The sequence below is a fragment of the Euleptes europaea genome, chromosome 8 (genome assembly GCF_029931775.1).
Source record: "Euleptes europaea isolate rEulEur1 chromosome 8, rEulEur1.hap1, whole genome shotgun sequence".
NCBI classification, from domain to species: Eukaryota; Metazoa; Chordata; class Lepidosauria; order Squamata; family Sphaerodactylidae; genus Euleptes; species Euleptes europaea.
Window position 1 is genome coordinate 914,145 of NC_079319.1, and position 26,474 is coordinate 940,618.

The following is a 26,474-nucleotide window of genomic DNA, read 5'->3' on the forward strand; positions in this document are numbered from 1 at the left end:
GGCACGCCCCCTCGGCTCCCGGGCGCGGGGCAGGCCGGGAGTTGTAGTCCTCCTCCTCCTCCTCCTCCTCCCCGTGCTGCTGCTGCTGCTGCTGCTGGTGGCGCCGTCGGGAGGGAGGGAGGAAGAGGAAGAGGAGGGGGTGGCGCGGGGGCAGCATGTCGGGGCTGGAGGTGCTGTCTGCGCAGGGCTTCCGCCTGGATGGGCGGCGGGCGGCGGAGCTGCGCCAGCTGCGCGCCCGCATGGGGGTCTTCGCGCAGGCCGACGGCTCCGCCTACCTGGAGCAGGGCAACACCAAGGCCCTCGCCGTCGTCTACGGGCCCCACGAGGTCGGTCGCCCCCCACCCCCCGCCCCAGCCACCAGAGCGCAGGCGCAGCTCCGAGCCCCCCCCCCACCGCCCCCCCTTACACGTCGCGGGAGAGCGGGAGGCGGCCCGGCGCTCTCCTCCATCCCTGGGATCCGGTGGGGGGTGGGGGGCAACCCTTCCTTCCTTCCTTCCTTCGCGCCTGCCTGCCCGCCCGCCCGGGCCCTCCAGCCCCCCTCCATTCCTGCCCCAACGTCCAGGCTTCCTGGGGAGGGGGAGGCGGCGGGGGGGGCTCTCCTTCCCCGGAGGTGTTGAAGCAGAGGCGAGATGGCCACCTGTCAGCAGGGCTGACGCTATAGCCTTGGGCAGATCATGAGGGCATCTTCTGGGCAGGGGGCAGGGGGGGTCACTGGGGGGGGGAGGCCGTTCTGAATTTCCCGCATTGTGCAGGGGGGGTTGGACTAGATGGCCCTGGGGGTCCCTTCCCGCTCCAGGATTGTAAGAGGGGCCTCTTCTAGGGCCCTTCCAGCTGCTGTGCTCTCGGGAAGGTTTCTTCACTGCCCAAGAGAGACACGCAAAATGCTCTTGTCCCCGGCATGGGGTGGAGACGGCTGGCACCTATTTGGCCCCACTGTGAACATTCGCATGATGCCAGAAATCACTTTACTCCTCCCCTCCCATCTCACTTCCTTCGTGCACTCTGGCACCTCTGGGGCCTCCTTGGCAGAATATCTGTTGGAGGACAGGGTGACCTATTCGGTCGCAAAATTCTGCTCTTCTGTTTGCCGGAAACGGAAGGCGTTTATGAAGAACAATGACCTTACGGGCAAACCATCAGATTAATTAGTACGGACGAGATGTTGTCAACAGGAGCTGTCTAATTTTATCATAGGATGTATATTTTATATTTTGTGCTGGCCTTTGGCTGTAATAGAATAAATGAATGGCCTTCGCACCTTGAGCATAGGCAGCCCGGGGGAGTGGCTGGAGCGAGGCTTGCCAACTCCAGGAGGAGAAATCCCAGGAGATTTGGGGGTCCCACATCCCCAGCCTGTCTGTGCAGCCTCAAGGTGCCCAGAGGGGGGGGTCAGGCGGGCATGCTTTGCACCCAGGGCCAGAGGAAGCAGATCTCTTCCACCCACAGCCCTTGAGGCTTTCTGGGGGACTCAAGGTACCCACGGCACCACACCCCCATTATCTCTCTCTCGGCTAGGACTGTCTCCGCTCCCTGTTTTCCTGGCAGGAGATCTCGGCCTGGCCATGGCCCCCTTCCCTCCTTGACCTGTTGTCCTCCCCCCCCCCCACAGATGCGTGGCTCCCGCAGCAAAGCCCTGCACGACCAGGCGCTGGTGAACTGCCAGTTCAGCATGGCCACCTTCAGCACCGGGGACCGCAAGCGCCGGCCCCACGGCGATCGAAAGTCCAGCGAGATGACCCTGCACCTGAAGCAGACCTTCGAGGCCGCCATCCTCACACAGCTCTACCCCCGCTCCCAAATCGACATCTACGTGCAGGTGGGAGTCCGTCTGGCACAGTGCATCCATGCTGCCTGTGGAGTGGAGCTCTGGCCCTCTGCAGAGGCACGCTGGGGGCTGAGTCCGGTGGGGTTGTGTCTTTCCTGCCTCTGCCATTCTGCCTTCCATCACACACACCTAATGAAGAGCTAGATACAAGGCCTGTAGCGCCGGCAGCACCCGATGAAGGGAGCGTGGACTCCCAAAAGCTCACACACACACCCAATTTTGTGGGTCTCTAAGGAAGGGAGACCACCAAGGAAACCCATGGTGGTGAGACAGAGGCAGGCAATGGCAAACCAGCTCTGTACATCTCTTGCCTTGCTTTGTGGGAGTAGCCATAAAGCAGCTGTAAACTGACAGCAATTCAAGTCAAAGATGTTATAAAATAAAGTTGAGAAAAAGACCTTAATCCCATTGTTCCTTTGCAAATCTAAGTACACAGAATCAACCTCTTAAGAGCTAAATTTCAAGAAGTCCGATGAATAGAAGGTTGTTTGGAGTGGAATAGATCTGCACAAGGAGCTAGGTGTGAGTAGGGAGGGACAAGCAGTTAAAGTGATAGTGAAACCTGAGCAGAATTCTCCACAAGTCTTGGGATCTTTGTGTGCATAGTCTGAGGTTTATCACATTATTCTCTCCCTGGAAAACCTGTAATGGCAGCAGGCCATAAAAGAGACCCAGTTTGGGAATATTTTAATGAAATTCCTCAGCCTATGGATAAGGCAGGCATGTGTGCAAAATGCAGACCCTGCAACAAAGAAGTGCAAGGCCCGAATGAAACAATATAATGAGAAGGGCTGATTATGTAGAAAACCATGATATAAATATAGGCTTACTGACTAGTGATTTAAATTGTGAAAATCTAGTCTTACTGACTACTGATTTACATCGTGGTTTAAATCAACTTGATTTAAATCAAATCCACCCTGCTCTGGGCTGATCCTGCATTGAGCAGGGGGTTGTTCTGGGTGCCCCTTCCAACTCTATGATTCTTCTGCACATCAAGGTAGCTACCCTCTGAAACACACCGGATGAGAGTCAGTTGCTGAAAAGCAGACCCGGTGGGCTGCAGAGTCCTATGCCCGGTGGGTTGCATGCAGGAATACTTCTGGTAGCAGCCAAGCCAGTATTGGGAGGCTCCGGCCACAAAGTCCACGGACATGGGCGGAGGGGTTTGGGTCTTGGGCGAGCATCCTCCGCCCCCTCCTGAGTAGGAACTCTGTCTTTCCCCAGATCTTGCAAGCAGACGGTGGGAATTACTGCGCCTCTGTGAATGCGGCCACACTGGCGGTCATCGACGCTGGTATCCCAATGCGGGATTACGTGTGCGCATGCTCAGCCGGCTTCATCGAGGACACGCCCTTAGCCGACCTGAATTACGTGGAGGAGGCCGCAGGGGGCCCCCAGCTGGCCCTGGCACTGCTGCCCAAGTCGGACCAGATCGCCCTGCTGGAGATGAACGCCCGGCTGCACGAAGACCACCTGGAGCGCATCATCGAGGCCGCCAGCAAGGCCTGCAAAGATGTCTACGCCGTGCTCGACCAGGTGGTGCGCGAACATCTGCAGGAGGTCACTGCGCTGCTGGGGAAGTGAGCGCCGCTCTTGCCTCTGTGGCTGGTGAGCTCTGGCCCCACTGCTTCCTCACAGGGCGGGAGAGAAGATGGAGAACTTTCAGTGCGTGAGGCAGGGGGAAATCCTCTCGCCCTCAGCTGCGCCTCCGCCATCTGCTTGGGAGGAACGGTTGGGCTACTGTTTAACAAGATGGAGGTGTGGGCGTGGTCATTTGCACCAGAATATTTGTACAAAATGTCTTCTTTTTTTACTCGTCAAAGAATAAATATCCTTCCAAAGAATGTGTGGGGTGTGGATCAACCAGTCGTGTTATAAAAGCTGGGAGCCAACGTCTAAGACTCCTGTGATTTTTGTCAGGTTAAAGGCCAGAAGAGCCCCATTCTCTATCTAGGCTGTGCAGTCCATCCCTAGATTTTATTTATTGATTTAAAATGTTTATGAAGCTTAAGGCAGCTTACAGCATAGATAAAACACATAAAATAAATAAATACCAAGTTTTAAAATCACAATTCAGGGCTGCTACTAAACTTAACCAAAACAAGGCTTAACTAAAACCATCTTCAGCTACCTCCTGAAGATCGACTGTGAGGGGGCCAGGTGCACCTCCCTGGAGAGCTGGTTCCATAATTGTGGGGCTGCCACTGAAAAGGCCCTCATGTTTGACGGGACAATCAGGAGGGCCTCTCCCTGTGATCTCCATTCCCGGGCAGGACCCAAGCCATGTAGGACTTAAAAGGGGAGCAGATCAATAGGCAGTGTAATTTCTGTAATATCAGGGTCACATGCTGGCCCTGACCACATTTGCACGCACAAGAGCACCATTTTCCTCTTGCTTTGCGTAACTCTGCACTACATTGCCAGGGAGAGGCGTGGAAACATGCATGACCCACTGCCCCAAGTTACATCCCATCTCATTTCCAGATTTACAAAGAAAGCCCTCTGGGAGGCCGTGCTGATAGTACTTAGGGAAGTACCCGCAGGACTGCCTCTTCCGGTACACCTCCCAGAGAACATCATGTTGCACTAACAGTAATCTTCCGGTGGTTCCCGGACTTGCATTGGCTATTATACTACAAATGAGCGCTATCTGTTAACTGGGAAGTTTTATGGGGCAGAAATGTGGTTTTATTGTATTTTGTACTGGCGCAGAGGATCACGTCGTGATCGGCCCTGAGCCCTGCTGGGGAGGGGGATATAAACCGAAGAAACAAACAAGCAAGCTCTTGGCTAGCTGATGGGTCAAGGGAAGGGGCGGATTCTCCTCCTCCTCCTCCTCCTCCTCGCCTGGTAGAGACCGAATAAAGCAGGACGCCACAACTGGGAAGTTCTGCGGTGTGTTTTATGGCCGGTTCTCTCCAGTCTCGGAGCGGGGGGGGGCGTGCTAGGAGATGCCGGAGAGCACAGGGCAGGATAGGCAGTCGGTCTTGCTCTGGGGGGGAGGGCGGGGGTGTAATGCCCAGATATAAGGTCTGGTTTAGAACACTATGTCTTCATACGCACACACATGGAAGTTTTGGGGAAGCTGGCATCCGGGAGCCATGAACCAACAAATCATGCTCCCTGTCTGGTACGGCCTTTCACCAGTAGAGAAAACAATGTCTTTGAATTACTTTCATCTTTAGATAATTCACAGCGGGTGGCCGTGTTAGTCTGTCTGCAGTAGTAGAAAAGAGCAAAGAGTCCAGTAGCACCTTAAAGACTAACAAAAGCTCATCCCCTGCCAGAAAATATTTTTGTTAGTCTTTAAGGTGCTACTGGACTCTTTGCTCTTTCCTACTTCATCTTTAGGAATGTGGTTTCTAGTTACTAAGACCTAGGACTTGCTTAGAGACAGCCTTCGGGCAATATCTATCGGTTATGCTCGTGTGCATTGGTGCTTTTGTGTATCAACCTGCTTGTCAGCAGCCCTGGGCCTGCCCCATGCGGATGCATAAATATTTCTGAGCCTCCTTTGTTTCTCTGGCGAGTAACTCTGCACATCTTATTTGTGGGTTATTTCTGTTGGAACTACAATGCCCAGCGCACAAAGATGGATTAAAGAAAGGAAGATCAGGAGGGGGCCGCAAGCGTGAGAGTGGGACAGAGACAGGTTGTGCCCCTTCTCCCCCTGTGTTCTTGTTGGCTCCCATCATGCAGCCCTCCTCTTCCTTCTAGTTGCAGTGGAAGAGAGGAGCAGCAGGCCGCGTGTTGCCCTGTTCGTTATGGACCCGAGTTAGAAATAAGCCCCGTCTCTCAGTCGTTTACCAAGTTTGGGACTTCTGAATAAACTCACTTTGTTTAGTCCTTAATCATTCTTAAGAAAAATCCAATTTCCTCAATTTCACCCCAGGGCTTAGCTAAATAAAGAACTGTTGCTCATTTTAACCTCCTCCTAGTTGTCTTCATTGGACTCTATAAGACACTGGTTCCCACCGGGGGTCCGCGGACCCCCAGGGGTCCGCGAGAACTAAATTAAGGTCCGCGAAACAAAGTTATAAACTCATAATAAATTAATATTTTCAATTAGAAGTTCTCTATTATAAAATATATATATTCAAATATTACTCTAAGTTTATTGTTTAACTAACAGCTACGATTAAAGTTTATTTTCAAATGCTCGGAATTTTTATTTTGAGCCTTGGGGTCCCTGCACCGAACAAAAAAGCCCTAGTGGTCAAAAAAAGGTTGGGAACCACTGCTAAAAGACAACCAGGCGCATCAGGGGGGGGCACACGGGAGGCGGCGCGGGGCCACGCCGAGGAGGCCCCGTCAGGCCCAGGCCGTGCGGCTGTGCGTGTGAACAGACGGCCTGGGCCTGACGGGGCCTCCTCGGCGTGGCCCCGCGCCGCCAGACCACCGGCAGCCTGAGCAGACGGGGGGGCGGGGCCGAGAGGCGGGTGTGAACGGACGCCCCGCCCCCAGGCCCGGCGCCGCTCCCGCGCGTGCGCAGCCGCCCGTCGCAGCGACGTCACCGCCAGGACGCCTCTGGGCTCCCCCTGGTCCTGCCGCCGCCGGACGCCGGGAGGTAGGCCGGGGTGGGGGTGGGGGTGGAAGCGGGGGCCATTCGCCGCCGCCGCCCCCTCCTCCTTGGCTGGGGGGTGGGTTTCGGCCGGCCCTTCCCGCCGGCAGAGAGCCGAGGGGAGGGAGGCCCGTCCACCCGCCCGGCCGGCCCTTCCGAGGTAGACTGCCCCTGCGGGCGGAGGCTCTTGCGGAGGGGGCAGCCCCCACGGCTCCTCCCTCCCCCTCCCCCACCTGGAGGGTCGGGGGGGGCAGCGCCGCCGGTGGGGGTGGGGCTGCACCTGGAATCCGGGGCAGAGCAGAGAAGCCTCCCCCTGCAGCCCCCGTTTCTCTCCCGGGGACCCCGTGGCCTGGAGCTCAGCTGGGATCCAGGGAGATCTCCCGCCGCCGCCTGGAGGGTGGCAACCTGGACAGCAGTGCCCCCCCCCCGCCCCTCTCTGGCTGGCAGGACTCGCTTCTGCACGGGAAGAAGGGGGCGGTGGTCTGGCGGGGGGGGTGGGGTGGGGGTCTGTGCCCCCGGGGTCCTGGTTGACCGTTTCCGCCTGACTTGCTCTTCCTTCTTTCCACAGCGACCCCCAGCGGAGCTGCCATGGGGCTCCTCTCCGACCCCTACCGCCGGCGGGCCCTCTCCCGCCTCCTCCTGCGGCTCAACACGCCTCTCTGGTGAGGGCCACGGGGGCTCCCCGGGCAGGGGGCTGGCGGGGCTCTCCTCAGTGGGCCTGAGCGGGGAAGCAGAGATGTTCATTTCTGACAGCACCTTCACCCCCCCACCCCCAACCCCTTGCAGCATCATCAGCTTCCTGGTGGGGCTGGGCTGGTTCCTGGGCCTGGCGTTCCACCCCTTCGCGCTGCGGGCCTACATGTCGGAGAACGCCATGGGCTCCACCATGGTGGAGGAGCAGTTCGTGTTCGGGGAGCGCGCCCTCTCTTACGCCCGCGAGTTCGCCGGCCACAAGAAGAAGGCAGGGTGAGTCTCTTCCCCCTCGGTGGGTGCTGGGCTCGGGCCGCCCGCCTTCCCAGAACCCTTCCCACGGCGACGGGGCTGCTGAGGGGTCCCTGACACCTGCCGCGGGGAACCCACCCGGGTGAGGGAAGGCCTGGGCGGGCCTCGCCCGCCTCTCAAGAGCCTGCCCTAGACTGTGCCCGGGTGGAACGCTGTAGGGAGATCTTCTCGTCGTGGAAAGCTTTTGAGGAGACCAGGCAGAAGGAAATCAACAGGAGGGATTTCATGCCAGAGCCTTCCAGGGTGCCTGGAAGCTATTTAAAACAGTAGAATGCATGCCTCAAGTTTGGGAAGGAGATACCAAGTCTAAAAAGATGCCTGCATGGCTAAAGACTCAAGTCAAAGAAGCCATACAAGGCAAAAGGGCTTCTTTTAAACAGCGGGAGGGTCTGTCTTAATGATGTGAACAGAAGGGAACGTGGGATCTAGCAAAAGAAGTCCCCATAGGACAGTTGCTCTAGTCCCCTAATCATTTTGGTTGCTCTTTTCTGCACCTTCTCAAGCTCTGTAATATCCTTTTTTAGGTGTGGTGACCAGAACTGTACACAGTATTCCAAGCGTAGTCTCACCACAGATTTGTACAACGGCAGTATGATAGCAGCAGTTTTATTTTCTATTCCTTGACTAATTATGGCCAGCATGGAATTTGCCTTTTTTACAGCAGCCGCACACTGGGTTGACATCTTCATCGAGCTATCCACTACCACCCCAAGATCCCTTTCTTGGTCTGTCGCTGCCAGCACAGATCCCATCAGTGTATATGTGAAGTTGGGATTTTTTGTCCCAATATGCATCACTTTACACTTACATTGAGTCTCATTTGCCATTTTAATGCCCATTCTTCCAGTACGCAGAGATCCTTCTGGAGCTCTTCACAGTCCGATTTTGTTTTAACTACCCTAAATAATTTAATGTTGTCTGCAAACTTGGCTACTTCACTGTTTAACCCCAACTCCAGGTCATTGATGAGCAGGTTGAATAGCACCGGTCCCAACACAGATCTCTGAGGCACCCCGCTGCTCACATCCCGCCATTATGAGAACTGCCTGTTGATTCCTACTCTCTGCTTCCTATTTTTCAGCCAGTTCTCAATCCATAAGAGGACTTGTCCTCTTATCCCGTGACTATGAAGTTTGCTTAGCAGTCTTTGGTGGGGGGCTTTGTCAAAAGCTTTTTGGAAATCCAAAAGCTTTTTGGAAATCCAAATACTTTTTGGAAGTCCAAATACACAGTATCCACAGGCTCATTCCTGTCCACATGCTTATTGATTCTTTCAAAAAACTCTTAATAGATTAGTGAGACAGGACCGACCCTTACAGAAGCCATGTTGGGTTTTGCCCAGCAGACCTTGCCCTTCTACATGCTTGACAATTCTATCTTTAACGATGCTTTCCACCAATTTACCTGGAACAGACGTTGGCTGGATGGACCCTCACTGGTCTAATCCAGCAGGGCTTTTCTTGCATTAACCGCAGCAGGTTTCCCTGGAACACAGTTTGAAAGCCCCGGCCTTGGAGGAGAGGACGTCTTATTTTCCGGGTCCCTGGGAGGATCTCAGCACAAGCTGTGTGGCTTCCATGGTCGGGCCTCCCTTCACACCCAGAGCTTGGAGCTTGTCAGTAAACAGTGCGAGGAGTTTTCATTCAGCGTATCTTTGGGGCATTGAGGGCTCTGTGTACTGTGCCTGTTGTAAGTAATTTAGCAGACACACATCTTGCCAGCGTGGTGCAGTGGTTAAGAGCAGTGGTTTGGAGCAATGGACTCTGACCTGGAGAACAAGGTTTGATTCCCCACTCCTCCATATGAAGCCAGCTGGGTGACCTTGGGCTAGTCGCAGCTCTCTTAGAGCTCTCTCAGCCCCACCTACCTCACAGGGTGTCTGTTGTGGGGAGGGGAAGGGAAGGTGATTGTCAGCCAGTTTGATTCTGCCTTAAGCGGTAGAGAAAGTCAGCATACAAAAACCAACTCTTCTTCTTCTTGTTGCCTCAATGAGCTTTTTGTTGAAGGACCGTCCTGGGAAAATCAGTCTGTTTCTTCAGTCAGGCTCCAGTCACCTGTTTGGGAGCCCTGCGGGGGCTGTGGGGTCTGGTCAGCGGGTGGGCCTCGCCCACTCACACGCCTCTCTGTCCTCAGGGGCATGCCGGTGGCCTGGCTGGAGAAGACCATGTGGAACCTGGGCCTGGAGGTGTACAAGCAGAGCTTCTCGCGCACGCTGCCCTTCCCTGATGAGCTACGAGAGAGATATGTATGTGCCAAGCCTTGCGAGGCCCTTTGTGGTGGGCTGGGGAGGGGGCAGCTAGGCTGCTAGCTTTGCACTGGGGACAGGAGATGGGACTCCTGCATGCAAGCAGGCAGGCGGGGTGGGCGGGGCGCTCTCTTGCCAGGCAGAGGCCAGCTAGTTGCCCACATCTTTGGAGGAGAAGGATGCCCGAGGCCTGAGCACTGTGCCCTCCTCTTTGCAGATGGTGAAGGGGACCAACGTCTACGGGATCCTTCGGGCCCCCCGCGCGGCCAGCACGGAATCCTTGGTGCTGAGCGTCCCCTGCAGCGAGGGCCAGCAGAACAACCAGGCGGTCGGACTGATGCTGGCGCTGGCGTCCTACTTCCGAGGTGAGCCGCAGGCCCAGGCTGCCCTCTGCTCCGCCTCACAGGGATTTTTGGGGCCAGGCAACTTTTCAAGATTGCAGCCAGGCTGTGCTGGGGATGGGGGAAGGGGGGCAGGCTAGCTCCACGCTCGCCCAGGACAGACCGTTTCGGTGGGTTTTGCTTTGTGTGTGTGCTCTGAAAAGCTGAGCTTGAAATAGCTGCACCCTCGCCTGGGGATTTTGGCCTTATCAATGGGCAAGGGTCAGAGTCAGTTCCTGCCCAGGGGCCCCTGTGGTTGGCCGCGGGCATCGCCCACGTGGGGCAGAGCTCAGGTAGTCTTTCTGCCCCAGGTCAGATCTACTGGGCCAAGGACATCATCTTCCTGGTGAACGAGCACGACCTCCTCGGCATGGAGGCCTGGCTGGAGGCCTATCACGATGTCAACATGACAGGTGAGCCTGGGCGGGGCCTCCCTCCCTCCCCGCGGCCCCAGAGGCCTTTCTGCCGGTCCCTTTCGGCTCCTGCAGCAGCCAGCCCGGTTCCTCCAGCCCCTCTATCAGAGGCTTCCCTGGGCTGACCCCCTCACCCCAAAGCCTCCCTGCCACCACAGCCTCACTCGCACATCACAGGGCCACATTGTCTCCTAGCCCCTCCCCCCGGCACACCCCTCTGCTCTTGTGTGATCTGGGAGCTGGGGGGACTGTGAGCAGCAGCAGCTCTGAGCTCTTTCCTTCCGAAACAGGAGGCCGTAGGTTCGGTCCCCTCCCCCTCCCACACCACTAGGGCAGATGGTCCCTGCCCCCATTCCTGGGAGGGCTCTCTGTTTCGGCATTAGCCGAGTGGCAAGAGAAAGCGTGCCACCAGTCCTGGCCCCCACCAGTGCCCGCGAGCATCTTATCCCAGGGTGACTTTGAGCGGGCCCGGAGGTTTCCTTGGCCCGGCTCCTCCTGCCAACTTCCCTCATGGGCTTTTTTCTGGGGGGTGTCCAGGCCATGCACCCCCCTCACTCGCTGGGCCGTCTCTTCCTTCTTAGCGATCCAGTCGTCGGGGATGCTGGGCCGGGCTGGGGCCATCCAGGCCGCCATCTCCTTGGAGCTGAACAGTGATGTCATCACCAGCTTCGACGTGGCCGTGGAGGGCTTGAACGGGCAGCTGCCCAACCTGGACCTGGTCAACCTCTTCTACGCCTTCTGCCAGAAGAGCAACCTCCTCTGCACCATTCAGGGCAAGGTGAATGGATGGGGGAGGGGGTGTCCATCCCAAGGTCCGGCTGCCTGCCTGTGCGGCCAGATCACGCGAAGTGATGGTATCGCTTTACTCTGCTCAGGTTAGACCTCACCTTGAGTATAATGTTCAGTTTTGGGCATCGCAATTTAAGAAGGATGTAGACATGCTGGAACATGTCCAGAGGAGGGCAACAAAGATGGTGAGGGGTCTGAACATGGTTATCATATCCCCTCTCAGTCTTCTCCTCTTCAGGCTAAACATACCCAGCTCCTTCAACCTTTCCTCATAGGACTCGGTCTCCAGACCCCTCACCATCTTTGTTGCCCTCCTCTGGACATGTTCCAGCTTGTCTACATCTTTCTTAAATTGTCGTGCCCAAAACTGAACACAGTACTCTAGGTGAGGTCTAACCAGAGCAGAGTAAAGTGATACCATCACTTTGCGTGATCTGGACACTATACTTCTGTTAATACAGCCCAAGATCGCATTTGCCTTTTTAGCTACCGCATCACACTGCTAAGTCATGTTCAGTGTTCGGTCTACTAAGACCCCAAGATCCTTTTCACACACACTACTGCTCAGACAAGTCTCCCCCATCCTATAATTATTCATTTGATTTTTCCTACCTAAATGCAGAACTTTACATTTGCCTTTGTTGAAGTGCATTTTATTAATTCTAGCCCACTTCTCCAGCCTGTCAAGATCATCCTGCATCTTGGCTCTGTCTTCTACTGTATTTGCTACCCCTGCCAATTTAGTATCATCTGCAAATTTAATAAGCATCCCCTCTATTCCTTCATCCAAATCATTTGTAAAGATGTTGAACAATCCAGGGCCCTGAGGCACTCCACTTCTTTCCAAGTGAATGAGGAACCATTAACTAGCACTCTTTGGGTACGATCTGTCAACCAGTTGCAGATCCACCTAACAGTAATAGGATCTAAACCACATTTCCCCAATTTGTCAGCTAGAATACTATGTGGAACCTTAGCAAAAGCCTTACTGAAATCTAGATAAACTATGTCTACTGCATTCTCCTGATCCAGCAAGGTAGTAACTTTCTCAAAAAAGCAGATAAGATTAGTCTGACATGACTTATCAAAAGAGTTTCTGTCTAGACATTAGGAAGAACTTTCTAACAGTCAGAGCGGTTCCTCAGTGGAACAGGCTTCCTCGGGAGGTGGTGAGCTCTCCTTCTTTGGAGGTTTTTAAGCAGATGCTAGATGGCCATCTGTCAGCAAGGCTGATTCTATGACCTTAGGCAGTTCATGAGAGGGAGGGCACCTTGGCTATCTTCTGGGCATGGAGTAGGGGTCACAGGGTGTGTGTGTAGGGGGGAGGTAGTTGTGAATTTCCTGCATTGTGCAGGGGGTTGGACTAGATGACCTTGGTGGTCCCTTCCAACTCTATGATTCTAGAACTTGGCCGGGAAGAGCGGGGTATTGAAACAATAAATAGGACTGCAGGGTGCTGCAAGGTGAGGGCGGCTGCAAAGCAGACCATTCCTGCTCTGACCCTTCTGGCCTGGCTTTCCTTACTCGCTGTGCCCCGGAACGTACTCCTTCAGTCCCTTGAAGCAGTAGGTGGAGGGGAAGGCCCTCTGGGGTGAGGGTCTGCTCTGCCCCCAGACCCGGCTGACACCCTCCCCCATCTCCTTCCTTCCCTGCAGCTTCAGCGCTCTGAGTGGGATTCGCTGCCAGCCTACCTCCACTCCCTGCAGACGCTGCTGCTAATGGTGCTGAAGCAGGGCTCCGGCCGGCCTCAGGGCGACCACGGCCTCTTTCTGCGGTACCACATCGAGGCCATCACGGTGAGGGGCATCAACAGCTTTCGCCAGTACAAGTACGACATGAGCATCGTGGGCAAGTGAGTACGACCGCTGGTCAGTAGTCCAGGTACCCCAGGCTGGCAATTGCTGCCAGGATGGTGGAAGGCAGGCGGTGTGGGTGGGCAGAGGAGAGATGGAGAGCAGGACCAGGCATCGGGTTCAGGAGGTTGTGCAGGTGTGGTGAAGCCTTCCTCTTTGTCTTCCTGCCCAGAACCCTGGAGGGAATGTTCCGGAAGCTGAACAACCTACTGGAACGCCTGCACCAGTCCTACTTCTTCTACCTGCTCCCTTCTCTCTCCCGTTTCGTCTCCATCGGGGTCTACATGCCAGCCTTCGGCTTCCTCATCCTCATCCTCGTTCTGAAGATATCCTGCTGGGAAGGGGGGCAGAGGGAGCCAGGGCCTGGGGGCTCTTTCACTTGGGAGGGCGGGAGCCTTCCAGTCGAGCAGCCCAGCACTGTGATCTTGGGGCAGCCATAAGCGGCTTTGCAGAATCCCCTGAGCTCCAGTATGCTGCTGGCCGGCAGCCAGAGCGCTTTTGGGGGGGGATCACCCCCCTGCCCTGTTTGGCTGGCTTGTCCCAGGCGAGAGGGGTGATGAGCCAGGGGGGAGGCTCTCTGAGGCAGGGGGCATGGCTTGCAACTACCAGCAGCAAGGGGGAGGGGAACCCCCCGCACTGGCCAGCAGGGTAAGGGCCTAGAGGCCCTCCGAGCGCCAGCCATAGGGAGGTTCTGAGGGTTGCCCTCCACCAAGGTCAGCGTCCAGGAGGATATTCACAGCCTCAACGGGAAGAACAGAGACAGGTTTCAGCAGCAGCACCTCCTCTGTCTCCTGCCCCGGAGCCCCCACCCCAGCCCGCCCTCCTGTGCAGCCAGGGGGCATGGCAGCAAAAATAAATGGGAGCCAAGAGTTATAAAGAGCTGCCATCAAACTCCCGTTTCTTTTTGCCCTGCTGTAGAGCTCCCCGCCCCCAATCTCTCAAGGCCGGTCTTGTCCCTCTCTGGGGTCCTGCACCCTCTGCTTCCTGAGATGCTGGGGACCCCACCTGGGGCCCTCTGCCTGCAAAGCAGGCGCTCTGTCATTAAGCCGTGGCCCCTCCCTCAAAGAAGCACCAGGGAGCCAAGTTCATGGGGTGGGGGTGGGGCTCTGCTTTCTAATCACTAGCTGTTGTCTGGGGTGGGAGGCAGTCTCTGTCCCTGGTCAGCGCAGGAGGTCTCTGCTCCCTCTACTTGTGAGCTGTTTCAGCAGAGCGTGAAGCCCTCTTGGATAGATCTTGGGTGAGATCTGGTGCAAGGAGGGGGCAGTGCCAGTCTGCAGGGCCCCCAGGACCCCTTTGGCCAGAGTGTGAGCACAGCGGTCAGTGTCAGACTAGGGTCTGGCCATTCCAAGTGGGAGTCCCTATTCTGCTTGGCAGTTTTCTGAGATCTCGTCGATCTCAGCCTCGGGTTGTCAAGAGGGGCATCCGTGTGCTGCCCGCACAACCGGGGACGGGCAGATGAGAGCAACAGACCTGGGGCTCCTTCCCAGGGCAGAGGGAAAGGGCCAGCCGGGCGGGGCTTCAGCCCTGGGGGCTGCGCACAGGATCCTCTGTGGATTCGTTTTCCTTGACTCTGCCCACGCTCTGGATCTGTGGATGAAGCTGAGCGGTTGCGACGTGGAGCCAGCTGACCAGTCTTGTGACGGAGACACCGTGGCGACAGAGGTGCGTGGCAGGTGGTGGACTGCCCTGGGGCAAGACTTGCCTTGACCACCAGCGGGGTCCGTCCCCGGTTTGTGTCGGCTCTTCTCCCCACACGCCCCAAATGGTCAGGAGCCGGATGCTGTTTGCTTTTGTTAAGTCACGGCTGTTGTTCTGGGCTCCATTGGACTGCCTGAGAGAACAGAAGGACACGGGAAATGCATCTTTCCAATTCTCCCCCCCCCCTTTTGCACTCGTGAACCCTTTTGCAAATGAGACGTTTAATATTCTTGTGGTCCTGCTGCAGTGAAAAGCCCTAGAGGACACGGAGCATGCGTTACGCTTCCCTGCCTTCTTGGGGGGCAGCTGCTTATAGGGCGGCTGCCGAGAACTCTTAAGGAATCCTGTTTCTGTGAACAGGAAGCTGGCGTCATTTGCCCAAGGGGAGTGGGGGGTCAGCGTGGAAGGGAGAAGCCGGCTGCTGGGATCCTGGAGGGTTTTTTGCCATCTGGGCATAGAGTGGGGGGAGTGTGTCAGGGGAGGTGGTTGTGAATTTCCTGCATTGCACAGGGTTGGACTAGATGACCCTGGTGGTCCCTTCCAATTCTTATGATTCTACGCCATGGCCTGCCTGTCCCAGGAGCAAACCCTTCTGGGCCAGAGCTGGGGTCTCCCATGCGGTCCCTTTTGCCCATGGCCACCCCAGCTGTGTTTTCGGGCCCGGCCCTGGGCTTTGGCTTCCTGAATGTTCGGATCCTCCTCCTCTGTGCAGGAGCCCAGACCAAGCCTGCTGGCCCTGGTTCCCCCACTGCTGATCTGCCACACTGCGGGGCTTGCCCTCTACTTCGTGCCCATTTTGGGACAGCACATGGCTACGCACCACTTCCCTGTCTCTGAGTCGGAGGCCGTGGTGCTCACCGTCATTGCCATCTACGTGGCGGGGTTGGCGCTGCCCCACAACACACACAGGTGAGCAGGGCGAAGGGACGGGGCCTTCTCCTCCCTCCCACCCCGTGGAGGGGCCGGGCTGGGGGCTGTGCAGCCAGAGCCCTGGGGGCTTTAAGTGCATGAGGCTGGGAGGAGGGGCAGGGACTCGGCTGGGCTTGCTGTGTGGCTCTGCCTCGCCAGAGAGAAGGTGGGGCCAGGCCGTGTGCCAAGCAGCTCCATGTCTGTGCCCTGCAGGGTCCTGACTGGCGCAGGAAGTGATCGTGGCTGGATGATGCTGAAGCTGCTCTCCTTGCTATACCTGGCCATGCAACTGGGCTGCATCGCCCTCATCAACTTCTCCCTGGGCTTCTTGCTGGCGGTCACCATCGTGCCGGTGGCTGCAGTCGTCCAGCCCACAGGGCCCAAGTACGTATGGGGGGGGGGTCCCAACTCCTGGCAGCGATTGCTTCTCCCCCACATCATGGTTGAGCAGCTGTGGCCAAAGGCTATCCTATGGAAGGAAGGTGATAGAGCTGGAGATGGGAAGTGCTGTCAAGTCGTACCCAACTTCTGGTACTCCTGTAGGGTTTTTGCGGAAAGAGACGTTCGGAGGTGGCTCGCTATTGCAACCCTGGACTCTCTTGACGGTCTCTTCAGGATGGGATGAGATCAGGGCCATCCTGGGCCAGGCAGGGCTTTGGTAGTCTTTGGAATCAGAAGCTGCTACACAGCTGAGTCTCCCTCTGCTGGGTTCTGCCTTCCTAGAACTGGCACTGCCTGCCCTCTGGTGCCGGTCAGCTCTCTGAGCCCGTCAGCGGCTGGCCAGAAGGGTTCATGTCGCTGGACACTTGAGTGCCTTCGTGAAGAGTGAAATGCCTGCTTTGCCTATTTCCCTGTCAGTGTCAAACAGCATTATCCTTTGGACTCGGGGTAGAAACTTGATGAAAAAACTACTTCTGTAGAGCAGTTTTTACAAAAGGAACCTGTTCCTACCCCACTTCTTGTGAAAATGAGGCCCCTCCTACACAATCCAAAGGGGGAACATTGGATTTGCTTTCCCTGAAAAGGTCTGGGTTTCTTGGTTTTGTCTCTGGACCCGCCTCTGTTCAGCAGGACATTGTGGAGACAAAATGAAAGGGGTGGTGGGAGTCATGCCTTTTCCCGTGGTTCAGGGGGGGGGGTGCGTGCATGCAGCAACCAAACGTCCTGGCTGTGGCCCTGCCCCTGGCCTCATCAGCTTGCCTTCCCCCCCCCCAGGTCCCTGCAGGCCATGCTGCTGGTGCTGGTCACCCCGGCTGCCACTCTGCTCTTCTGCATCTTCCTGTACCACGAGCTCATCGAGTACCCGATCACGGCGCTGGAGGGCTGGCAGCGGTTCCTGCAGGCCATCGCGGAGGGGCTCCTAGACCACCACCTCTATGGCTCCATTGTCTTCCCCTTCGTGGCTTTCTTTGTCTATCCCTGCTGGCTCCTGCTGTGGAACGTGCTCTTCTGGAAGTAGCTCTCCCGGGCGCAGGCTCTGCACTTGGAACCGGCCTGCCCGGCTTGTCTCTGCCCAGGATGAGCCGGAGGAGACACACCTTTGGGGGCGAGTGGAGGACCGTGGACCACCGTTAAGTCTGCAAAGCAAAACGTTGTGGACAGGGGAGCTGGCAATTCTCCTGGAGTTTTTATGCGCTTGGCCTGCAGCTGCTGCCCAGAGGGTTTGGGGCAATGAATGGGAGAGCTGAGTGTAAGAGGGCAAGGCTTGGCCAGGAGGGTGGGATCTCCTGGCTGGAGCAGGACAGCCTGTGTGCCACGGGGGAAGGGGTGGTTCTGTTGTATCCCCCCCAGCAGGAGGGGGGCCAGGGAAAGGCTAATCCTGTCTGGGCGGCCCCAGCCTGCCTGCAGTCCAAAGTGTTCCTCCTGAGGCACGGGGCCTGCGCTGGTGCTCATGGCTGGTCTCAGGTGCTGCCAGAGGGGCGGGGGAGGGCTCTGTCAGACACCCCAGCAAATGAAGGCATGTCATGGATGGGTGTGGTAGAAGGGGCGGTATGGCCTTTGTTATGAAAATAAAGAGAGACAGCTTGAGACGAGGCTTGTCTTCGGTTGCCTTCCTTCCACAAGTTGTATCCTGCCAGCTGGCGAAACACTGTGGTGTCCAGGGCAAGGGCCAGCCCCTTCAGGCCCTCTGTGCCTCGATGCAGCCCTCAGAGGCTGGAATCCCCCACAGCAGAGCGCAGGGAGGGCTTGGGTGCCAAGGTACAATGCCCACCAGGAGCCACCTGACGCCCAGGGGAAGGAATGTCCTTTTGAGGGCAGCCGCCGCACCCTGGCCTGGCCAAACGTTTTAACCTCGAGGGCCCAGGCACACAGAGGTGCAGCACGACAGTGGGTGCTGTTGAGAAGGCGGCCTGGCCTGGGCGGGATGAGCTTGCCAGCTGCAGCCACCAGTAGGCTGTGTTGGGGTGATGGGCTGGCAGCTGGGGCCCGGGTTCTTCCCCTGCAAATGCATCTGCTCCAGAGCCCCCCGTGCGCCTGGTGTGAGGGTTCCCCACTTCTCTGTGCAAATCCCATAAAGCCACTTGCTCAGACAGTCGTGCAGAAACAAGGATCTTTATTGAGAGCTTCAGAAGGTGTAAGCCATACACTGGTAAAGTTGCAAGTGACTATGATTTCACAAAGACAGAATTATAACCCCTACAGGGTAACAGATGTCAAACGTATATTATGGGAAGCATAACTGTGCATGGTACAAACATCAAAGAGCCAGGGAGCTTGTTAGTACTATCTATTGCCTCCAAGGTCAGAGCCGGAGGAAGGGAGTCAGTAAGAGTTTGGGAGGGACGTGGGAAGGAGGGAGAGACATTCCAACCTGGGCCTTGTCAGACGCCACGCCTGAACCAAGGAAAGGCCAGAGGCCTGGACTGCTTTTACGAGTCCAGGGACAGGGGGGGGGGGGAAACCAGACAAATGCAAAGGCCTCACTCAAGGCAAAGACACACAGACCCTCACACCTGGTCCCCTTGCTGCTGCTCAGGGCTTGGGCGGGGATGGCTGCTGGGGCTGAGCAGAACTCCCCTCCCTCCCCGTGCCCAGGCAGAGAGAGGCACAGGGAGGGGGGGGGAGAAATCCGTGTCCTCGGGGACCCTGAGGAGCGTTCCCACCTGAGCCCAGCACAGGAAAAGAGCTTTCTCGGTGGAATTTCACCTCATCCCAAGGTGAGCAGACGCTGCAGTGCAGATGGGCTTGCTTGGCGAGGCAGCTGGGGAGAACCTAGGCCGGTCTCCCAAGACCTTGAAGGCAAGCAGCTGCTGAGCCTAGGAGGTGCTTTTGGGGGCTGAGACCCACTCGGTCCACTCCAGGCAGTGGGTGGAAGACCAAAAGTTGCAGGACTGTGAACAGCCAGCAGCGCTGGGTGAGAATCCTGTGGAAGTCCCAACAGCAGTGATTGGTGCTATGGCGACTTCCCCAGTTTTGCTCACCAGGTGAGCAGCTGTCATGACGCAGCCCCCGCCAGAGGTGGCATCAGACTTGAGGAATTATTGTGGGGCAGCTGCACACCAGTCGTGCCCACAGAAGGACAGCCCACTCCCTAAAGATGCCACTTCCTGATGGGGGGGGGATGGCTTTGGATTGCAGACTGGGTGGGGGCTGTGGGAAACGTATTCTGGGGCAGGCATCATAGGCACCATGGACTGGCGGGGGGCTCCTGGAGTTGCGGGGTGGGCTTGCTATCTTCCTAAAGATGACTGAGAAAATTTCACGGGGGAAGGGACTAAAGCACTTAAGCACCATCCCCCAGGCAAGGCCAGGAGCTGCCACTGCTGAGGCCCCCCTGCCCAGCTTCACAGCAGGGCCAGCGAGGAAGGCCCAGAGAGGGAGCCTTTGGGGTCCCTCCACTTGGAGGCAAAGGGCAGCTGGTGGAGGGGCACTCGGACACAGATCTTGTGGGCACACGGACACACCTGAAGCTGCCTTCTACCGGATCAGACCCCACCCCCTCGGTCCATTCAAGTCAGTATTGTCCACTCAGACCGGCAGCGGCTCTCCAGGGTCTCAGGCAGGGGTCTCTCACATTACCTACCTGCCTAGTCCCTTTAAGTGGAGATGCCACTGGGGTTTGAACTGGGGACCTTCTGCCTGCCAAGCAGAGGCTCTACAAACTGAGCCACGGCCCCTGTTCAAGTTACCTTTGTTCACACTGAAAGGAAACATTTTTTTTAAAGGAAAAAATCACGCCCTGTGAAATTAGCCCTCAAACCAGGAGAGTTATAATAAATAAGCATAGTACTTATTTATCATCAAAGTCAGTACTGTCTACTCAGACCGGCAGCGGCTCTCCAGGGTCTCAGGCTAGAGGTCTTTGACATCACCTACCTGCCTGGTCCCTTTAACTGGAGAGGCCCCTGGGGACTGAACCGGGGGATCTTCTGCCTGCCAAGCAGAGGCTCCTCCCCTGAGCCCCACGGCCCCTCCCCTCCCCCGGTCCATCCAAGTCAGTCTTGTCCACTCAGACCGGCAGCGGCTCTCCAGCCACGGGGGGGGGGGGGCATCAAGCCGGGGCTCTTCAGAGGCTCATGGGGAGGGTCGCCAACTGCCAGGAGCGGGGGGGGGGGGTAGCCTGTCCGCTTAATGAAACCGCCCCCCCCCGCGTGGAGAGCGGCGGGCGGGCTGGCCGGCCACCCCCTCCGTCCCTCCGCGCCGCCCGGCAAGCCAGTGACCGGCCCAACTCCCGCCAGACCCGTCAGCGGCGAAGCCGGGGGGGGGGCGGGCGGGGCCCCCGCGAGGAAGGCCCTGCAGCAGAGGTCGGCGGTGGCAGGCCGGGGGGGGGGAGGGCCTGCGGTCGCCCAGCCTCCGGTCCCCTGCGGGGGGGGGCGGGTTTTCTGCGCTTCTGGGGAAACCGGGGGCCCAGGCGGGGCCCACACGGGGGGGCGGGGCCTCTGCTCAGTCCCCGCCGGGAGTGGGCGTGGCCGAAGCGCGCCTCTCTCTCGCACGCACGCACGCGCCTGCCCCGCCCCCCGCCCCCGGAAGTCTCTCTGCGCCGGGCCCGCCCCTTCCGCCGCGCGGGGCCTTGTGGGGGGCGGGGCGGGGCGGCAGGGCTCCCCTCCAAGATGGCGGCGGCGGCTTCGGCGGCGCGGAGCGTGGCGCGTGCCCGGGGGGGCCTCCTGCTCCCGCCCCCGCCCGGGGGGCCCCGCGCGCGGGTAAGCCGCCGCCGCCCCCGCGGACCCCCCGCCCCCACCCCCCGCCCCGGCCCCCGGCCTGCGCCCAAGGTCACCGCGCCCCGCGGGGTCACCGGGCCGGGCGAGCGGCAGCGCGGGCCGGGGCCCGTGGCGGGCCGTCCCGCAGGCCCCGGCCTCCCTGCGCTCCAGTGCCCCCCCCTCCTCCAGCTCTGCCGCAAAGCTCCCCGGGCGACCTTGAGCCAGGGATGGGCTTGCTCGGCCACGTCCTACCTCGCCGGGGAGGCGCTTCCGCTCCGTGGAGGTCGCATCACAGACTTGGAAGGGTCACCTAGTGTCCCCCCCCCCGCTCAGTGCTGGGTCAGCCTGGAGCCTCCCTGACAAGTGCTTGTCCAGCCTCTGCTTAAAGGCTGCCGGGGGGGGGGGAGCTCACCCAGCCGGCCCCACTGTCCAACGACTCTCGCTGCAAAAACGGTTTGCCTAATGCCCAGCCCTCCATTTAAACCCACCATGGCGAGTCCTGTGATCCTCTGCTGCCCACAGGAACAGCCCCCTGCCCTCCTCTACGTGGCGGCCCTTCAAACCCTTCAGCGAGGAATCCTGCCCCCCCCCCCCCCAACCTCCTCTTCTCCAGCCTGAACCTTCCCAGGTCCCTCAGCCTTTCCTCGCAGGGCTCCTTGGTCTCCAGGCCCCGGTCATCCTCGTCGCTCCCCTCTGCACACGGCTCCATGCAGTCTGTCCACATCCTTTTGGGAGTGGAACTGCGCACAATAGCCAGCAGTGTGGCTACAGCAGGAACCCCCATCGTGATCTGCACGTCAGAGTTTCATGCTAAACATTAGGAAGGACTTCCTGACAGAGCGGTTCCTCAGTGGAACAGGCTTTCTCGGGAGGTGGTGGGCTCTCCTTCCCTGGAGGTTTTGAAGCAGAGGCTAGATGGCCATCTGTCAGCAAGGCTGATTCTGTGACCTTAGGCAGGTCATGAGAGGGAGGGCAGGAAGGTTTGCATCAGTGTTTGGCTCTCTTGGTCCTTTCTTGCATGCCCTGGGAAGTGCCAATCACCACTTTGGGGTCAGGAAGCAACGTTCCTCCAGGACAGATTGACCAGAGATCCTGGGTGTGGAGTAGGGGGTCACTGGGGGTGTGGGACGGAAGGTAGTTGGGAATTTCCTGCATTGTGCAGGGGGTTGGACTAGATGACCCTGGTGGTCCCTTCCAACTCTATGATCCTATTATTCTGGTGTGGAAGCAGGTTCCAGTGGACACCTCAGAGGGAGGTGACCTGGGGAGGTTTCCTAAGTGGGGTCACTTGAGGAGCCTTCACGGATGCAGGGGGCTAGGAAGACCTCCACGGCCCTGTTGTGAATTGGAGGTGCTGGGAGAAGCACGTCCTGAGGCAGCTGGGAGGTCTGGTTCCTGATCAAGCTGATGATTGCCCTGTGGATGGTGCTGAGGGAGGGGAGACATCTCCGTGGCTTGGCCCAGCTTCAGACTGCTGGTGAAGGGGTCTTTCCTTCCTTGCTCAGGCTGCTCTCCGCACCAAACATCCTTTCCTTCCAATTCTGATGATAGATAAGTTTGAGGTCTGGTGTGGGGGTCCAGCCACCCTAGGCAAAGCCCCCCCCCCCAAACCCAGTTCTGTTTCTGAACTCTGTTGTGGATTAGCAGTACTCTTCCCCCCTCCCCATCACATCTTTCTCCCTGCCGGTGTTTGAATTTCATCCTCTTGTTTTTTTCCCCTTTCCAGGCTAACATGGCATCTCTGTCTAGTCTCTCCCGGGGCAGGAAGGTGGCCCTGACCACCCTGGGTGTGTTGACAGCGGGCGGAGCAGGCCTTGCCTTGGCCCTTCACACAGCAGTGAATGCCGGGGAGTTGGAGCTGCACCCCCCCAACTATCCGTGGAGCCACAGTGGGATGCTGTCTGCCCTGGACCACAGCAGGTGTGTCGGGGTGTGGGGAGCTTTGCTCTCTCTCCTGCAGAGGACGGTGCCAGATCATAGCCCTGCCTCACCTGCAGTGGGATTGGGGAGGGAGGTCCTCTGCCTTGTTGCCATGCATCCCTGTTGAGTTTTCTTCCTCCCCAACCTCAGAGGCAAGGAACTTGGAACTACCTTTGACACCTCCCTCAGGCCGGCCAAAGCCCAGGGGAGGAGCCTCCTGGACTTCTGCCACTTTCTCTCTGCTTTGTGTGCATTTATGTTGCCTCTTCTCCAAACATGATGTGGAGGGGGAAATGCCTGGATCACTGTCTTACACTGCCAGCACCATGGTTCCCACAAATTTTAAAGCACTGGGGTGAAAAACAAAATTTAGGGAGGAACTGAAATATTTGTAATTCTTTCCCATCAAACCTAAACTTCTTTTACTGATTTAACAATATAAAATGCATCAATTTATAACTTGGCATATCTGTGGAACTTAAAATATAAATGTCTTCATTTTCAATAAGAAAAAAATGCAGCAATACAGAGAGAGTTTAGTGAGCTGCCGCACCCTGTGCTACCTGAGTACATCCCGTAATTTTTGCCACTTGAGACGTAGGAGAAAAAATAATTAAAAGCATAACAGCAAATTCTGTAATGAAAGAAAGTATGTAGGTTGGACAGAACCTCTCATGTAGTGACCATATATAGGACCACCAGCATATATGGCTGTCAAGTCAAAAAGGATACCATTGAAAACACTGAACTTAATAATGTGTGATAAGCACATTATAGCATATTTATTGTGGCAAATACTATTCACATTTAATTAATTATATTCTTAATAATGTTATGTCTACTGTCTACATCGTAATTCTCTAATGTGGTAAACTGTATCACATGCAAATGTTCATACTATACATTGTGAGTAAAACCTAGTCTGAAAACATTTCACTTATTTCAAAAGGAAATAGAAATTCATAGGGGTTTAGTGCTGCACCAGAGTTTCCAGTTTTTAGTCCTACACACTTTGAAGAAGTCGTCAGACCTTTTCACGCTATTCGTTTTGAATGAGAAATCTCTCTTAAGCATTTCACTCGTTCCAAAAGAGAATATTTCAGAGGAGTTTTTTTTTTCCACCGCCTCTCAATTTTTCTGTCAATTTTTTTGAAGTTGAGTGGGAGACAGGAAAGAAACCATTCTCTGAATATTTCCAGGTTTCCCCCCCAGGCATTCATGTCTCTACCCTCCTCCTCCTACAGCCTTCTGTTGAGACTCAGACTGTGTATCCTTGACAGATGTGACAAAGGGAGAGCCCTTTCGCCTCCGCTCCCAGAGGGAGGGTCCCTTACCGCCTGCTCTGGCCCCCCTCCCTCCCTGCCTGGCCGTTGCCCACCTCCTGTCCCTGCTGATAGTCCTTCTCTCCTTGCTTCCAGCATCCGGCGTGGCTACCAGGTGTACAAGCAGGTCTGTTCTGCTTGCCACAGCATGGACTACTTGGCCTTCCGCAATCTCGTTGGAGTCTCTCACACGGAAGCTGAAGCCAAGGCCTTAGCTGAAGAGGTGTGTGCCACTTTGCCCTCTCACCTGGAATGCTTGGGGCTACCCCCGCTTACCTCTGGCCTTGCTGTGGCTGGAAGGGTGGGGGGGAATCTGGGCCCCCTTGCAGGAGCAAGTGGGGTGTGGGGGTTGTGGGACCAACTTCTGCTTCTGGGGCCTGCGCAAGTCCATGCCGTGGCAGGGGAGAGGTGGGTCATCTAGTTGGTCAGGGCCAGGGAGGCTCCTGCATTTAAGATCGGCTTATCCCACCGTAGGTCGAGGTGCAGGACGGACCCAATGAAAATGGCGAGATGTTCATGCGTCCCGGCAAGCTTTCCGATTACTTTCCCAAGCCTTACCCCAATCCCGAAGCAGCACGGGCAGCTAATAACGGGGCGCTCCCACCGGATCTCAGCTACATTGTCAACGCCAGGTAGTGTGGGCGGCAGAGAAGCCCACCTGTGGGGAGTGGCTGCTGGGTTTCTGCCTGGGGAGGGGGGCAAAGGGCCAGCTTAGAGCAGCAGCAGCAGAGGGCCCAACATCTCTGGCGTCCTTCTGTTTCAGGCATGGCGCGGAGGACTACGTGTTCTCTCTTCTCACTGGCTACTGTGATCCGCCCACCGGGGTGACAATGCGGGAGGGGCTGTACTACAACCCCTTCTTCCCTGGGCAAGCAATCAGCATGGCCGCGCCCATCTACAACGAGATCTTGGAGTTTGAGGATGGTAAGGGGGCAGGTGTGGCCTCTCCTTGAGGCTGGGAGGGGGGCAGGCTCTGGCAGGCTCAGGCCCCAAGAGGGCTGTGCTCCCGGCCTGACCCTTCCGGCTCTCTGCAGGGACCCCGGCCACCATGTCACAGATAGCCAAGGACGTCTGCACCTTCCTGCGATGGGCAGGAGAGCCAGAACACGACCACCGCAAGAGGATGGGCCTGAAGGTCAGTCCTAGCTTCCCCTCTCTTCAGACGCATCACAGGGCTTAGCGGCCGGCTGGGAGAGGGAAGCCAGCCTGCTGCAAGCAACAGTGGTACAGGCGTCTCTTAATAAGCATAGCCCAACCATCTGTTCTGTGAAGGAAACCCAAAGGTACAGAATTCCCGTCCAGCCCCCAAACTGGTTCTACTGTTGGGAAACTGACAATGAAATCTCTCCTGCAACCTAGTTGCCCTGGGAGCAGCAGAGAATATGTCTCAGCCTTCTTCCTGGCGATGGTTCTTGAAGTACAGAGCAGATCACGTTTCCCACCCCACCCCCCTTTCCCTTTTCAGGATAAAGATATTCTGTTCTTTCACCCTTTCCTCAAAGCACTTGTTTTCAAGATTCCCGTGTTTGTTGCCCTCATGGGATTTAGCGCCTGTTCAGTCCATACCATGGACTGGTGGTGGGGGAGAGGTTCCTTAGGTCTGAGGGCAAATGCAGCAGAGCTCCCCTGAAAGAGGGACTGACTCCTTCTCTCCCTCCCCCAGGTGCTACTGATTGGAGGCCTTCTGACGCCCCTCTTCTATTACTTGAAGCGACACAAGTGGTCAGTGCTGAAGAGCAGGAAGATCGCCTACCGCCCCCCCAAGTGAATCGTCCTGGGGGGGCCCCAACCGATCGACCTCTGATGCCTGAGTGGCACCGCCTCTGCCCCGGGAATGAATGTACAGGCTGGCAGGGGGACGGGCACTCCTCCCCAGCGTTGTTTCTGTTATTTAATGTCTCTCCATCCATGCAGTCACCCATGAAGCCTTGGGAAGAGGACCCCAGGAGACAGGGGTGGCAGGCAGCCAATAAACAATGTCTTCAACCAGACAGGCCTCTGTTGTGAGATCCCGCGGCTCGGGGGCTTGGGTGTTGTGTCTGGGCGCACACAGCAAGGAGGACTGTGTCACCTTAGCATCCCCAGCCCTAAAAAGAAGCATGAGCACAGTCAGTATGTTTACACCTTTATTGAAAGGGTCGTTGACCCTTCTGTGCAGCAGCCTACATCTTGAGCCTTCCTTGGCAGCCCTCTCCTGCTCCTCCCCCCCAGCTGTCCAGGGCCCCATTCAAGCCGGAAGCAGGACTGGGAATGTCAGTCTCTTTGGCAATGCCTTCGGAGGAGGGTGCCTGGGAGAACTGCTCAGCTCTTACGCCTCTTTGTAGGGTGCAGCGCCTTTCTTTGGAGGTAGATACGGAGTGTCAGCAAGTTGCGGGAAGGAGGAGATCAGCCTCCATCCCAGCTCCATATAGATGAT

At 57.1% G+C, this 26,474-nt stretch overlaps 3 protein-coding genes across 3 annotated transcripts; all 3 read left to right on the forward strand.

The window, feature by feature from the left end:
- Positions 1-147: 147 nt before the first annotated feature.
- EXOSC4 (exosome component 4) lies at positions 148-3,412 on the forward strand. The gene is made up of 3 exons (XM_056854729.1): positions 148-326; positions 1,610-1,816; positions 3,053-3,412. Exons 1-3 carry the CDS (start codon positions 156-158, stop codon positions 3,410-3,412), a joined length of 738 nt encoding a protein of 245 aa, XP_056710707.1. The 5' UTR covers positions 148-155.
- A 3,565-nt stretch (positions 3,413-6,977) lies between these two features.
- Positions 6,978-17,175, forward strand: GPAA1 (glycosylphosphatidylinositol anchor attachment 1). Its single transcript, XM_056854730.1, has 12 exons — positions 6,978-7,051; positions 7,176-7,355; positions 9,525-9,636; positions 9,854-10,001; positions 10,328-10,429; positions 11,011-11,207; positions 12,874-13,070; positions 13,244-13,397; positions 14,650-14,733; positions 15,482-15,678; positions 15,892-16,062; positions 16,894-17,175. Exons 1-12 carry the CDS (start codon positions 6,978-6,980, stop codon positions 17,135-17,137), a joined length of 1,860 nt encoding a protein of 619 aa, XP_056710708.1. The 3' UTR covers positions 17,138-17,175.
- A 3,537-nt stretch (positions 17,176-20,712) lies between these two features.
- On the forward strand, positions 20,713-25,826 carry LOC130481789 (cytochrome c1, heme protein, mitochondrial). The gene is made up of 7 exons (XM_056854569.1): positions 20,713-20,819; positions 22,543-22,736; positions 24,155-24,281; positions 24,533-24,690; positions 24,822-24,982; positions 25,093-25,193; positions 25,722-25,826. Exons 1-7 carry the CDS (start codon positions 20,730-20,732, stop codon positions 25,824-25,826), a joined length of 936 nt encoding a protein of 311 aa, XP_056710547.1. The 5' UTR covers positions 20,713-20,729.
- Positions 25,827-26,474: the final 648 nt, after the last annotated feature.